The sequence below is a fragment of the Alligator sinensis genome, unplaced genomic scaffold, assembly GCF_000455745.1.
Source record: "Alligator sinensis unplaced genomic scaffold, ASM45574v1 scaffold482_1, whole genome shotgun sequence".
Lineage (NCBI taxonomy): Eukaryota > Metazoa > Chordata > Crocodylia > Alligatoridae > Alligator > Alligator sinensis.
The window spans coordinates 2,007,744-2,023,804 of record NW_005842084.1 but is presented as its reverse complement, the minus strand read 5'-3'; the positions used below and the strand labels follow the sequence as shown (position 1 = coordinate 2,023,804).

The 16,061-nt window shown below is 43.9% G+C and overlaps 1 protein-coding gene across 1 annotated transcript in view; it reads left to right on the top strand.

The window, feature by feature from the left end:
* PRIM2 (DNA primase subunit 2) overlaps positions 1-1,264 on the top strand; it is a gene marked incomplete at its 5' end in the record, with an annotated part of 266,474 nt that extends 265,210 nt beyond the window's left edge. The window contains 1 exon segment of the mRNA XM_025204487.1: positions 701-1,264. Coding sequence (XP_025060272.1) covers positions 701-928 — 228 coding nt within the window.
* Between the last annotated feature and the right edge of the window lie 14,797 nt (positions 1,265-16,061).

Below are 16,061 nucleotides of genomic sequence, written 5' to 3'. Positions count from 1 at the left end.
TCTACACGATCCCTCCTGTACAGGGTATAGCCATCTATACCTGTGGTCCAGTCATGGGTGGAGTCCCACCAGGTCTCCGTTATCCCTATGACATCGTAATTATTTGCATTGAGCAGGAGGATGAGCTCCTCCTGCTTATTCCCCAAGCTCCTGGCATTTGTGTACAGGCAGGCAAGTATCCCCTGGGGGGCTCCTTCCTTGCCCACAGATTTTACCAGGGCTAGGGCAGGGGTGGGCTCCCTTAAGTGCCTTGACCCGCTGGTTTTGCAAGGATTGCTCAGTGGGCCAGCACTGGCGGTAGTCCCCCAACGGGCTTAGTTTAAAGCCCAGTGGAGCAGGTCAGCCAGTCTGGCTGAGAAGAGCCTCCTCCCTAGGGGAGGGAGGTGGAGGCCATCTCTTCCCAGCAGCTCGCTGCCTCTCTCACCAAAGAGCGGGCTGTGGTCATGAAAGCCAAAGCCTTCCCGATGACACCAGCGCTGCAGTCTTTGGTTGACCACGTGGATCCTCCTCTCCCTTCTCCGCCCATAGCCTGAGACTGGGAGAATCGACGAGAACACTACCTGTGCCCCCAGCCCCTTTAGCCCCTTTAGATAAATTAGTTAAATCACTGATTGGCTACATATTGTGATCATTTAGCATTGAACTAAAGACCTTTGAAATATAGTATTATATGTCTTTGTTTCTTTCTTTCCATGTTCAGGTTGATGATATTGGGTTCCCTTTGAATCATCCAAATCAGTATTTTGTGGAGAGTCAGAAGCTGTTAAATGGTGGTAGAGAGCTGAAGAAAGAAACAAGTCATCCAGGAAGCTCTCAACTAAAACCCACTCATCAGGAAAGTATAAATTCAAGTTCAGCTACTACTACTTCAAACAGTGAAGCAGATACAGAGCTGGAGGGACTGGATGCATACTTCGCTGAAGACTGAGAAGCTCTGATTTTTACTTTTCCCTATTTTTTCTAGATAAAATGGAGCAAGCTCCTTGGCTTCCTGGAAAACACAGGCCTGTCATGTTCTGGGTTGGCTTATAAAAGAACATAAGCTACATAAATGACATCTAGTGCTCATCCTTGTAATTCAGGATTCACTTGCCCTAAAAGACAGTTTCCTGCTGTCTGGGTAATGGGAACAGCAAGTTAGTTCCTAAATTTGTGGGGTATTTTGGGACTTGTTCAATTTGTTTTTGTGCTTGTGACCATTTTGTTTGCTTACCCGGTCTTCCCACTTTTCATTCATTTTTATCTCTTTTAAATTCTTTCTTAATAAACATATATAGAAATGTAAACTTGTGTGATATTTTCTTTTTTCTGCTGTAGTCTTAAAGTAATGCTGGCAGACAAACATATTATGCACAGATAATTCTTTTTATTTCTTTGGGAGCATGGGAAATAGCTCAAATTTGTCTGTGGTTTGACAGCAAAGATTCAGATCATTAGCAGCATTCTTATATACCCCCTTTATTGTGCTCTGTTTTTTAAAATGTGTTTATCATACCCAAATCTACTCAGAGGTAGCAGAGAAGTGTTATTATTCCAGTTTCTGAAATACTGAGCTGAGGCACCAAAATGGTACTGTGGGCGCTTTAACTGAAGCTTCTTGACCAACATTTAGTTAAAGTGCTCCTGCCATCATTTTGAAGTGCAGGATGGTGAATGCACGAAACACTGAGGACGCTTTAATTAGAGCGGCTCTGTGCCCCTAGTGCCATTTTGAAGCATGGGGATGCTAAATACATGAGACAGAAGCTGCTGGACTTCGCTAATTATCACGCTCTAGCAGACTCAAGTAACAGCAGCATCCCCACATGTCTCTACAGGCACCCTTAGGATTTGCAAATGTTAAGCAGAACAGCTCCCGGAGCTGCTCTAATTAAAGCACCCCTTCCCCCGTCCCTGGAGCACATGTAAAGATGCTCTTAGTAACAAATCCATTTTCAGAAGTGATTTAGGCACTTGGAAAACATAAATCTCATTGATTTACTTTGAGATTAAGGATCCTAACTAAAAACAAAATACTTAATTGAGTCCAGGTCTTCTCTGAGAATGTGAAGTGTATAAATGCTGATAATGGTGATCATAACTGGTGATTGAGATACTAGCATTGTGTTAACAGAAGTATGACTGTATCAGTTTTTACATGAACAAAAATGAATTGCAGTTCATCCATGGACTGCACATTTACAGAGATCTTTTTTGTTAAGAATGAGGTGCTTTGTTCATGTATTATATGGGGTTGTCACATCACCAGAATTAAATTAGTTTTAGGAACTCAAGAATAGAAATTTAGAATATGCCTCTGCTCTGTGAGAAGAAAGAAAATAGTAAGAGCAGACTAATTCTGCAGTTTAATGAGAAATGTTTTGATGAAATGCTATATATCTGACAGCATTTGACAAAATGTGTCCATTCCTCTACTAGTTTTACATTGTTTTGTAAGGTTTGCATCTTTTAACTCATGCTATACAGTCATTAGGTATATTAGAAGCTCAGGTACTATGTAATAGTTTGTTCTTTCAAATTATTTCAGTTAGACCAGAACAGGTAACATTCTTGGAAAACACAGATTAGTTCATGCAAGTGCAGGTTATTAGCAGGAGTCTAAATTGAATATTTTTGTTGTTCTTTGGAAGTACACAAAAATGATTTTTTTTCCATGGTCTTGCATGTTTTGATGATTCCTGAGTATTTCTTTGAAAGCAGAATGTTTTGAATTTGATAGTGAACAGAAAACCAAATCAAAAGAAACCTTTCCCACAGTAGGACCCCAAAGAATCTGTGTCTTCCAGTTCTTTAAACTTCTGTTGTCACGTAAACTCATTGAGAGGCAGAGGAGTTGTGATTATGTGTACATTTAGAGACAGGAATAACAAAAAAGCAAGAGCAGATAAATACGCTGGAAAGGGAATTTGGTCAAACCTCTGACATGTGTAGCGTGTAGAGTTTTTACAGTACTTTCTTGAATGTAATTATAGGCATTTTTTCTCTCTCTCCAGCCCTTGCACACAGTTTCTCCTTTTATCCAAGAAATCTAATTGAAGAATCTTGGGAAACATTTTTTTTATAACCTTACAAGAGTGCTATTTAAAGTCAAAAGATCTGGGACCTCAGAATCCTAGGCGACTCCCATGAGCATAGAGGAGTGAGAAAAATCTTGCTCATTCAGGATCTGAAAGGTTTAAATTCCTTTCCCAGTATTGAGACACTGCACAGATGTTTTCTTTATTACAGTCTGCTATTATTGTTGTTCAGTGATTCTGCAAAGTGAACTTTTTGCAGATGAACATTTTTGGTACTTTGCAACTTCAAGAGAAAAAAGCTCCTAGGTTTAAGCTTAAAAGATAAGGTCCTAGTTCTGATTTGGATAAAATGAGTGCCATTTGCAAATGTAATCAGTCCGTTTCACAAGCATCAGTTTAGCATTAAGTTTAAGTGTTTATTAAAGAGAGAATTTGACTGTAGCTCTGAATGCTAGACTCAGTCTAAGAACCTTATAGCTGGAAGAAAAAAGAATTGAGAAGCCTCAAATCACTAGTAAGTGGGTCCATTTGCTAGGTTTCTTTTGTAATGTTGGTAGGGTTAAACTTAATATAACCAATAAATATACAATACCTCTATGATTTGTCTGCCAGTGACATGCAGACCCAGCTGGAGAGGATCTCATGGGCTTGAATAAATTGACAGCCTTCTGTCCAATGGAAAGCTCTGTCTACTGATCTAAAGATAAAGAGAACAGTTTGATTTAAAAGCCTCCATTTTTCCTTTATTAGAGGATGGGGGTGAGGAGAAGTAAGAGGGATTTATTTTTGCTATGCATTTTTCCCCTCTTCTACACATTATGAAATGGATGCCCATTTTTGTCATGTAAAACAGGGATGTCAAACTTACAGCCCACAGGCTGGATCCAGCCTGCAGAGCCTCATAATCTGGCCCCTGGTGCATCCCCATTTGCTGTGCTAGATTAGCCACACACACAATGCCTGAGATGTGTACCACCTGCAGAATTTGCCAGGGCTGGTCCTGGCCTGCACTGCCTGTGGTAACTGTTCAGGCCAACATCTTGAAACAACTTGGCTGGCTGTCACCTGTGCTGTTCAGTAGTGGGGACAGGGAGCTATGTGGGCCTGATCCAGCCAGTGGACCAGTCCCACCTCTCATTCAGTTCATGGAGGATTTGGCACCCATGGTGTAAAAGGTTCATAGGGTTTAAAGCAGGGGCAGGCAATATACAGGTCACAGGCCAGATCTTGCCTGCCAGGCAATTCCATCCAGCCCATGGGGACCCTCTGTAAACCATCTGTAAACTTTGGCTCTCGCTGTTCTTTTGCAAGTTGGTGTTTCCAGGCAGAAAGTGCTGCTCTGGCTGCTAAGCAATTGCTCTGCCCCCCGCCCCCCCCTGCCTGGCCTGACCCGTCCCATCCTCAAGCTAGGGGGCACTAGAGGTAAGAAGCCTCTGCCTGGCAGAACTTGTGCCTGGCTACCCTGAGGCTGTTTCCAGTCCTCCTTGCCTTTGAGAGTGGGAATTCAGGTAAGGGCCCCACTGGGCTGGGGGCGAGGGACTTCTGTTGGGGGAAAGGGGGCAGGAGCCATGCCATATGAGGCAGGCTGGGCTGACCCCATATGCTGCAGGAGTGCACAAGCTGCATGCTATGGGGTGGGTGGGGCTGGCCCCGCACCCTGCCAGCATGTGCAACCGGGAACTTCAGTGAGGGCACTAATGGGCTAGTTGGGGCTGACCTTGAAAGCTGTCACCACCTGTGGCCGGGTCTAGGGTGGGAGTGCAGGTAGAGGCAAACTACGGGGCCAGGTGGGGCTCACCCTACTCGCCACCACATGCAGCTCCAGGGACTCGCACACTCTGAGGACTTCCCCTGACATACCCCGCCCACACACATGCGCACCCACCTCCAACACATACCCACACCCTCCCACAGCCCCCACCACACACTCCCATCCCCCCACCATAACTCCACACATATACACACCCTCCCACAGACTCTACCCACCACCATACCCCCAAACACAACTACACCCTCCCACACCCCCCCACCCAACCACATACCCCACACCTACACCCTGCCACGCATATCTCCAATGCCTCGTCATATATACCCCCCACTCCCCAACCACAACCCCCACATACACCCCTTTACCCCCCCAATATACAAGAGTAAGACTGTATTTTGAGCTACTATGCAACTGCCTCTAGATAAACTACACAAACATAAATCAGGACAAAAACAATTTTTTCAATAAAGTTAAAGTAAGCTCAAGTAGATGTTTTAATTTTTTTAATACATGATTTGTGTTTTTTTTTCCCCAGTTTCATGGTGGTCCCCCCCAAGGAATACTTCCAGGGCAAGAGGAGGTATTTACAGTGGAAAAGGTCAGGGGTTGTGGCCAGGACTTCCAGTGCCAAGATGGCAACCAGGGAGCGGGGCACCTGTGAAGGAGTGGGGCTACCTTTGCAGTCCTCCATAGCTCACTAAAACTCATTAAGCAGCCCTCCAGACTAAATAATTTCCCACCCCGGCTTAATTGCAATGTTGGTGGGAAAAGAATTAAATCATGTCTTATACTTCTCACAATTTGAAGATTTCTTCAAGTACTCAAAAGCTGACATTCAAAAACTGAATAGTCAACGTGAATTCAGATACTTATTTAAATGCAAGTTTATTATATTTTTTTGGTGTATAGTTTTTCGGGGGATATTTTAAAGCTCCCTCCTATAAAACGACTTACTTTTGTCCCCAAACTAGTTACTGCAGTCTTTTCCTGAGAATTTGAGAAATAAGTAGTAGAGAAGAACCCGCTCTTCATAAAAGCTTTTGCCCTTTAAAATATATTTCATTTCTTCAACCCTGAACATTTGAATGCAAAGTTTCCCGGTTTCTGAACCCCATGTCAATACACATATTTTGGGCTGGATGCTATTCCATTTACTAGGTGTCAAAATGAAATTCTGTTCTGTTCTGCTTTGCTCAAGTCCCTAAAACAATGCTAATACAAATGGTGTGTGGGTCCTTCTCCTTGATGTTCTTTATAGTCTTAAGGCTAAGAGTAAGACACCCTAAAAAGTGTTGTAATAGTGTTGGGGTGATGTAGCTGTTTTGTTTCAGGAAATATGGGAGAAGCAATGATTTTTGTGGGTGGTATCTTTTATTCAAGCAGTGCATTGTTTGAGTTAGTTTCAGACAAACCCTGCATTCAAAAGGTTGTCTAAAACTATCCCAACCATGCAGTAGATCCAATAAAAGATATCACTGCATGGAAAGATATGTTGATAGTTTTCAGAGACTTGACCTGGGTGGAATAGGATCATACTTAGACACTTACATGTTGACTATTCAGTTTTTACATGCCTCCATGCTATTTAGACATGAGATAGGTGGAATATATTCTTCCCTTTGCCATTTGATTTGGCCAAGGTAATAGGTGTTAAAAATGATGGAGTTTGTCTTTCCTTTTTATTAAATTATTTGAACTTCTTAAGCCTGCCTTCATTGAATATATGTGCTTATTAACACAGTCAATGTATTTTAACTTTCCTCTGCTGGGTAATGAGAACCTTGGATTATAAAAATAAAACAGAGCTTGAACCAGGCTCTCAAACTTTGATAGTAATTATTCCTCTTTTCAGTGCTTTCAATTGCACTAAGTACCTCTTTCTTATGTCTAATGCTGTCTCTATTCTATACCTTCTTCCTTCCCCTCTTAAGTGCTTCAATATTCCCTTTCTCTTTTCCTCTTTTAATTTCTATCAGTTTCCTTTCTGATGTCAGCTACTCCTCCTTCCCATGGCTTGGAGTAAAATCAAGCAAATCTAGAAAACCAAAGCAATGCTGTCTACTCTCAAGTACATCCATACCTATATATAGCTTACCATTGTAGCTTACTGTTGAGTGCGTGCACGCACACACACATGTGCCCATGCACATACACTCACATCGTATTTACTCAAATATAAGATTAGGTCCCTCCCCCCCATCAGCATGGAGAAAAAATGCTTCTCTTCTTACATTTGCATACAAAGAAAACTCATTAAATACATTGTCTATCATTAAACTGCTGCAAAAGTAGCATGTGCTCAGTAATAGAAACCAATTATGAAGTAAATTAAATGCAGCCAAACTGAACATGACTATAAAACACATGGCCCATATTGGGCAAACTTACTGATGTCAGCCTCTTTTTTTTTTTTGGTGTCTGGCCCTTAAAAAAACTGAGCAGATATTCCCTCTACAGGGAACTGGCATCAGGCCTTGGAGATACAGCAATACCAGGACAGCTCTGGGAGGGGCAGGGGAGAGGGAGAAGAGAGAAAGGGAGAAAGAGGAAAGAGAGAGGAGAGGGGTGGAAGCTAGGTCACGTGGGTACTGTTGACACTGGATTTGAACCTAGCACCTGTACTTTTGTTCCAGGTGGGCACAACCCTCAGACTGACCACAACACCTGCCAGTTGATAATAGGCGAATTTATTGATACAGAGTAAGAACAGAAAAGCAACAATACAAACAATTCTTTATCTACCAATCCTAGGGCTGTCAAAGTACATCTGGCTAGGATGCAGGCTCCACTCAGGCTCTTTCTCTTAGGTGTCAGCAGTCTGGAGGTGAGATGCCAAGGCCCACAGGCCCCCTCCAGTGGGGTGCATGAGATGGGATGCTGGTATGCCTTCGGTCCATGGTGACCTCAGGGACCCTTCCCAGGGGATGGGGATGGGAAGAGAAGGAGGGATGGGACAAAGGGAGAGGTGGCAGGGACAGACAGGACAAAGGGAGAGACGGGCAAGAAAAAGGGAGGGACCTTCTGTTACTCTCAGGTTTCTGCTTTTGTATTCTCCTTTCCCTTGATGACTCCTGATGTCTCTTTATGTGTGGCTATCTCCAGTTGGTTCTCCCTCTGTGGTCACACATCCATGTTGTCTCTGCTAGAGCTCAGCCCAATGTACTATATGGTAAATTGTGAGCCTTTTGGCTCTGGACTAATATCATGCATAATTTGTACTTTCTCTAAGTAGGTGCCAAAGTGCTGCTTAAATGTGCATTTCTGAAATGCCTGTGCTAAAACTTGCAGCAGTTTCAAAAAATGTTAAATGCATCAATTCTGGATGAACTAAATTACTACAGGCAAATTTATTTCAAAATGTTCAGTGCAGGATCTAACAGTAAGAGAGAAGACAGGGTTTCAGGGGGAACAACTGCTGTGGCAGTGGGAGGAGTACAGATTCAAGGCAAACCTCCAATAACTAGATTTATGTGCCTGGAAAATTATAGCAAATGTATAATTTCTCCATATATAGAATCTAATTATTGGGGAATTGTTTTATGTTCAGGGTCATCTTATATTTGGGTAAGTAATGGGGTGTTGTGTGTATTCAATGGTAACTCACAAACTACCTGTCAAAGCAGCCTCTTAAGATTAAAAAAATGCTTGGGGAAAATTGTTTTCTGTGATCAGAAAGTATTTTCTTCTGTGATCTTTATGCACCATACCAAAGTAGTAAAGCATGCATACATGCAAGCATGCTACCATGAAGGCATTTTTAATGACTATGTAAGGAAAAAATATATGAAACTATTTAATATGGCTTTAAAGTAGTTCATTCATTACTGTACTACTTGTCAGACCTAAGGCAATTTGGAGTGTCTTAGTTGTCCATTTCTAGATTTATATATTCCTGAATTTCTTTTCAAGTTAACTTCCTCTGATTTTTCTGCATTTAAAATATGTGGCATTAAAAGAACAGCCCTGAAATGTTTATTACCTTAAAACTATGGTACATGTTCTTGACTCCATTTTAGAGTATTGGGAATATATCATACAATTCCATAAGGTATTTTGTATTGATTTCTTAAAACATTTTCCCCATTTTTCTATTACAGCACAATCATTTACCTCACATTCAACCTTTTTTTTAAAGGTTCAATCCAAAATAGTTTGGAATCATGTGAATCGTTTCTGTAAGAAATCAGTTTTGTGCTGAATATAAATACACTTTGAACGGCAGCAGTCTAAATCACTTGATTCAGTTTAGTATCAAACTTTATCTTGTTTGTTTTGTCTTCTCTTGCTGTGTTGCTCTTTATCTTGATACTTAAAATTCCAATCAGTTCTCCAGCCCTTCCAGGAAACTCCAGTTCTATGCACATTTTAGCATTTGTATATACAAGGGTTTTACGGACTTTTTTCTTCAGTATGTTTTTTTCTTTATTTCACCTTTTCAGCAGCCTCAGTGGCAAAAGCAACTTCATAAATTGCCTTGGAATCCGAACTTCTCCCCTATCAAGTATTCTTTCTCCATCAGTTTTCCAAAAACTAATGTTACTTTGTTCATTCTTTACACCATGTTTGTGTGCATTGACATCCATTACATTGAGCCTAAGTATATATCTGGAAATCTATTACCTTCTAATAATATTATCTTTATAATGTTACATAGTAGTTTTTAAGTATGTTAAAAAAGAGGAATACAATATGTTATATATCTAAATGGTGCTAGAGTTTCAGAAGGGAGCATTTAATCAACTTCATAATTGGTTTCCTAGCAATTTCTAAAAATCAGAGCAATATAGGTTGTATCAAATTTAAGAACCCAAAATTCTCCAGCCACATTTGAAAATCATTACCAATATAACCAGGTTCCTGTCCTGAGTCTGGTATTGTTTAACATCTTTGTAACCTCCCATGACGTTCACTTAAGCGCTTCGCCTTTTGCCATGCGGATGCAGCTGTCTCCTTTTGAGTTGACAGCTGCCTTCCAGTAAGATACCTTGAAAGGTTCCCAGGGATTCTTGCCTGCTGCATCTTGTTGTTACAGATTATTGCTGGGAGGACATTCTTGAATCCTGCCTCTCCTGATTCCCTCTTTTGGCTTCCTTACCTGGATCTCCATCTCGGATCTCCGCCTCCCCTACACCCTGCCTTGCGCCAACTGAAGATGAAGATAATCCTTGACTGAGGCTAAAATAAAGTCTACCAGCCACAGTTGAGCCTTAGTTGGTATCTATTCACAGTCCTGGTTTGGATGGTGTACCATCCTTATTCAAGCCTTGAGTCAGTCTGATTCATCCTTATGGTCGTCCTGGAGTGCCTTACTCCCAGGCACTCTCCCTTTCCCTGATGGCTACTTAGAGCTTCAGCCTCCTTTCTTCTTTTTCTCTTCACAGACTCACCTGTGTACCAGTTTCTACCAGCATTATCCGGGATCCACGGCCTCAAGAAAGGTAAGTATCCTGGCTCCTCTGAGTCAGCTTTAGCTGGGCATCCCTCCTCTTGGGGTTGCCACCACTCACCCCTGCCAAGACAGTTGTTTGTTCCCAGCCACTTCAGGCCCTCTGGAGGACTCGCTTCCGGTCCTCCTCAAGTGTCAGCCAGTGGGGTTTTTATTCCTCTTTCATTAGAAAATCAGCCTCGGCATGCAGCTATAAAGCGTGCCTATGCCGGTGCAGATGAATGTGCCAGATCTCCCACAGTGTGCCATGGCTGCTGCTGTTCCATTCCCTCCAGCATTGTCACAGCTTGCCTTCCAGCAGCAGCATCTGCTGTGCCTTTGATCCGCGGTGGTGTCCTGTGGCCCCCTGTGTCCCTCTCCGCTCTCGTGTCAGAGGTAGGTTTCAGTCCTTGGTGGCGTCCCCACCACAATATTCATCAGAGATTTGGATGATGGGATCTTCTCTTAGTCAATTTGTTGATGATACCAAGTTGGGTGGAGTTGCAGACACTCTGGAGCGTAGGCGTCAAATTCATGATTCATAGATGTAGGGTCGGAAGGGACCTTGTAGATCTTCTAGTCCAACCCCCTGCCCTGGGCAGGAGAGAAAACTGGACTCAAATGACCCCAGCCAGGTAAACGTCGAGCCTCCTCTTAGACACCCTGGGTAGGAGCCATCACCACTTCCCTAGGAAGTTGGTTCCAAATCCTAGCCATCCTGACTGTGAAGTAGTGCCTTCTAATGTCTAGTCTAAACGTACTCTCTAAAAACTTATGGCCATTTTTCCTTGTTACTTCGGGAGGCGCTGGGGGGAACAAGGTCTCAAACCCTGGTGGTCCCACCTAGTAAGTTTATAGATGGCCATCAGGTCCCCCCTCAGCCTTTTCTTGCAAAGGCTGAACAGGTTAAGGTCCCATAGCCTCTTCTCATAGTGTCTGCCCTGCTGTCCCCGGATCATGCGAGTGGCCCTCCTTTGGACCCTCTCAGTGCTGTCCACATCCCTCCTGAAGTGCGGCAGCCAGAACTGGGCACAGTACTCCAGCTGCGGCCTGGCCAGGGTCGCATAAAGGGGAAGGATCACCTCCTTGGCTCTGCTTGTGATGCATCTGTGGATGCAGGACAAGGTACAGTTAGCCCTACTGACCATGTTCTCGCATTGTCGGCCCGTGTTCATCTTGGAGTCAATAACGACCTGGATAGACTGGAAAAATGGTCCACAATCAGGCAGATTAAATTTAACACTGCTAAATTCAAAGTCCTGCACTTGGGACAAAATAATTGAATGTACAAATATAGATTAGGGAATGACAGGCTAGGCCTCAGTACTGAAGAGAAGGACCTGGCAATTACAGTGGACCATAAGGTAAAAATGAGAAGTTTTCTCTTGTTGCAAAAGGTCAACAGCAGACTTAGTTTTATTAGTAGGAATATCTTTTACAAATCAAGAGAAGTGATTCTTCTGTTGTATTCAGCACTGGTAAAGGTCTCATCTTGAGTACTGTGTCCAGTTTTGGGCCCCACCCTTCAGTAAGGCTGAGATATTGGAAAGAGTCCAGCAAAGAGCAACAACAGTGATTAAAAGCATGGTAAGTATGACTTATGAGTAGGGATCCTGGTTTTCCATTTCCCGCAGAAAAACAGAGAAAACCAGGGATTTCCCCTTTTTATGAGAGAAAATGTGGATTTCTCCTTTTTGCAGAAAAAAACACGGATTCCCTGGTTTTGCAAACCGCGCTGCAGGCTGGTTGAGCTCCAGCCTGCAAGAGCTGTTTGCAAACAGGGTGGGAAACCCCAGTTCTGCCCGGAGGGAAAGGGGGAAGGGCAGGGCCTGAGGCTCTCAATCAGCCACAGCTCCACTCAGCTCAGCTTCACTCCTTGCTCCTGGAGCCTGAGGTAAGTGGGACTTGCAGGGGCCTGGGGACCCCTCTGGCAGGGTTGCGGGGTTGCAGGTCATGGCTGGGGGCACCGGCAGGTCTAGGGGGAGCCAGCAGCCGGCCCACCCCCACCTGAGCAGACAGCAGCAGTGGGGGAGCCGGCTTCATGCTGCTTCTGCTGCAGCTGCCTGCTGTTGGAGGCAGGGAGCTGCAGACTTGGACCCCTGGCCCCATAGCCCTGGCGGCTGGGGGTCCCCTCCATCAGGGCTGGGCAGCAGGAGCTGTGGGTGGGGGAAAGAGGCACAAGTGGGGCAGGGGGCGGTTTTGGGGGCAGTGAGGGGCGCCATCAGGGCGGGGGGGGGCGCTGCAGGGGGCTTTTAATTTTAATAACAGATTTTGGGGGTTTCATCAGAGAATGTGTGATTTTTTTGTCAGAAAAAACTGGGATCCTTGCTTATGAGAAAAGGCCAAAAAAAGTTAGTTAGTGTGGAGAAGAGAAGACTCAGAGGGGATTTGATACCAGTCTTCAAGTATCTGAAGGGTGATTAAAAAGAGGATGACCTGGAACCCTTATGGGCATTGAGCACTCGGCCAGGTGGGTGGGTAGGGAGTGGTGTCCAGGAGCAGGACAGGCAGGGGGGCCAGGGCTGGGCTTGCGGTGGGGCGGGTGGGGGACAGTGTGGGACTAAGGCCTGGGGCAGAGCCATAATCCACTCCCTATCCCAGGCCAATCTCCATGGAGACCCTACCTGCTCTGTGCAGTGTCCCCAGCAGTGGGTGTAGGGTGGATGGTCTGGGGTGCCTGGGCAGTGGGGCTGGGGCCAGTGGCAGAGACACTGACAGCAGCAGCCAGGCAGAGTGACCTGCCATCACAGGGGCAGCTGAGTAGTTAAGTCTGGCCACCACATTACCCCCACCCCACTGTGCACCTGGAGGCAGCAGGACCAGCTGCATGTGCCATGGCCCAGGCTGTCCCACACACCTGGGCCAGGCAGGGCTGAGGGATACACTGTGGGCTGGATAGAATCCCTTGGCTGGTGAGATCCCGCCTGAAGGCTGTATTTTACCCACCCTGACCTGGACTCTGTTAGACATTTGTTTCTTTATTCCTTTCTCACACCTTTTTACTGAGCTAACTTCATTTTGAAGAGAGGGCTTTATGTCATGGTAACTGAGTAAATGAACCTTTTCACTGTACCCCTCCCAGTCACTATCCTTTGTCATGCTGGTTCTTTTGTGTTGGTGTCTATAGCACTTTAGATCTTACCATTTGCACAAATGGTGGTTTTCCTTTGCTGTTATTCCTTCTCTGTCAAAAATTTACCATGCATTATCTGGTTATTATCAGTTGATAAAGAAGGCTGTTGCCTACAAAAGCTTATGCCTCTGAACCAGTTAGTCTCTGCCTTCTGCATGTGTTATCAATAAAGGTTTCCTATTAATTGATCATTCTGGTAACATCAATCTATCCCTATAAGTCTGATTTCCAATCTTCATATCATATCCACCAGGGCTCAGCTTTAACATAAAAACACTTCGCTCGTTACTTTATATCAGTTGTGCTCAAGGTGTATAGCCTACGGAGCTGTGTTATCCAGCCCCAGGGCTCCCCAAGGATCCAGAAATGTGGTGGTAGGAGAGCAGTGGCAGCATTAATTGCAGTGCCCAGAGCTGCAGCAATTAACACTGCCATTGCTCCCCTACTGCTAAATTTCCAAATCTGTAGGGAGCCCTGATGGCCAGATGACATGGTCCCACATGATGGACTGTGCTGGCAAATGGGGTCAGACTGGCTGGATCCAGCACATAGAAAACTGTGCCGACGTTGCATGGGATCTGGCCCCCAGACCAACCTCAAGTCACTCGTTGATCCATGGGGCCAGATAGGTTGAGCACCATTGCTTTGTATCATCAAAAATGATTACCCCAGCCTCTCTACACATTATCACATTTAATGAAAAACATTTGTTTTCTAATTTATAATGATCTTTTTGAGGAAGAGTGAAGAAAACCGTAGAGACTTGTTTGGGGGATAAAACAGAATTCCATTTTTTCAGGCTTCTTTGCATCAGCTTCCTGGCATCTGAGTGGCAAAAGGTTTTTTTCCTGTTCTGGTCTCTTGCAATGAGCAGCTTAATAGTCTAGTAAGGGAAAAAGTAAAATAAAGTTAAGTACAGCATTCCAAGTGGAATAGACTATTCTCAAAGAACAATGTTAAAATTAATTTCTAATGGTTTTATATTAACATTTTCAAAAAAACCAAAATAGATACCCTTCCTACTTAAAAAAAAAAAACAAAAAAACGTACAGATATAATGTTACTTATTTACATTGTAGGAACACACAAAAGCCCCGATCAGGTTCAAAGCCCCATACTGTTATAGGCTTTATACAAACACAAAGGAGGAGATATGGTTCCTGCTGTGCACAATCACATTACCTATTGTGTTACCTATATTGGTACTGCTACAAAAAAAAAATCAAACTTTAATTCATACAAAATAAATACTTGTGCTCAATTTAAATCATTGACTTGATGCAAGAATTAAATTACTGAGTGAAATTCATTGGCTTCTTATCCAGGCTGGACTTGATAATCACAGTTTCCCTTCTGCGTTAAAAAATATCAGTCTGATTTCTTTTTCATGTAGGGGGTCCAATCCTGCAAATTTCTAAGGGCCCTCCATTCAGCCAGTTATACTCTGACCCTTGGAATGTCAGTCCATGAGGCTGTGTTTATGTGACACAGGAGAAAAGCTGAGAGAGCACTGAATAAGCTAGCTTAGGTACTGTGGGACTCCGTGCAAACGTAATTAAATCCTGCTTCTCAGCATGGGTGGAGTTCTGCACTGTACCTTTCTCAGTATTGAGCTAGTTTATTTAGAGATCTCTCTGGTATCTCTGCATTGTGCCATGTAGATGTATTCTGGGAAACATATTACTGGTTTGGTTAGGGGTAGGGGCAAACTGACCAGAAAGCCCTAAAATGTGTGATACAACTGGTAAAAAAGCCATTCCATCTGCCACTTCCAAACTGGCTTTATTGGTTTTCCCAACACCATCCTGGTGCACCAGCATAACTTTGTACATCCAACTTTATTTTCAGAGCCGTAGTAACACTATGTGACTTGTGAATTTTCTGAATTATGTTGCATTAGAATCCTTGCTAGAGAAGTTTATGCCAAGTTGGGATAGAAAAGGGAATTACCGGTTCTACTTATCATACCTGAATGCCATTTTAAGTCAGTTCATCTTGGCAAATGAGAAGAAATCTGGGAAAGAGAATGTCTCTCTTACCTATCAGATGTCAATTAAAACTGGTTCCATTAAGGACTCATTTATCTTAAAGATTTTATATTTGTAAAAATAATAATCTTGTAGGAATAGATTTGTGACAGTTTTGCAAGTGGTATTCTTGCTGCATGGTTGGTATATTGCTTGCTACATTCAGTATTTATTGGATTTTCTGTCATGAAGAAATTTAAAGCATATACAACCCACTTTTCAAAGAGCACCACTCTGCTTTCTCCAGGAAACTCAGCAGTCCAAAACTCCTGGCTCAGATCTGTGCAGGCCGGGTGCGATCCGGGCCCTTTTTCGCGCCATGCGGGCTGTGGCCAGCAGCCCGAGCATGCTGGATCGGAGAGAACGGGCGACACGCTAGAATTAGGCACGGACGCGTAATGGTTGATTCAAGATTGTTTACTTACACCGAAGATGGTCGCGGTGTAGGCTGGACAGTTTCCCAGGCACAGCTCCGATTAAATCCTCGTTTGAGGACTACGACAAGCTCGGGTCTCTCCCACGGAGTTGTTGAGGCTCCATGGGTCCTTTTGCGCGCAGGGAGAGGGATACGTCGAGGATTGCGAACGGCGACGGGGAGAGGCTAGAGGCTGATCAGGCCTCTGTTGCCTGCTTGAAATGCGCTGGGTCCGATAGGCTTCGCAGCGCTTAGAGATCTTCACACAGCGTGAAG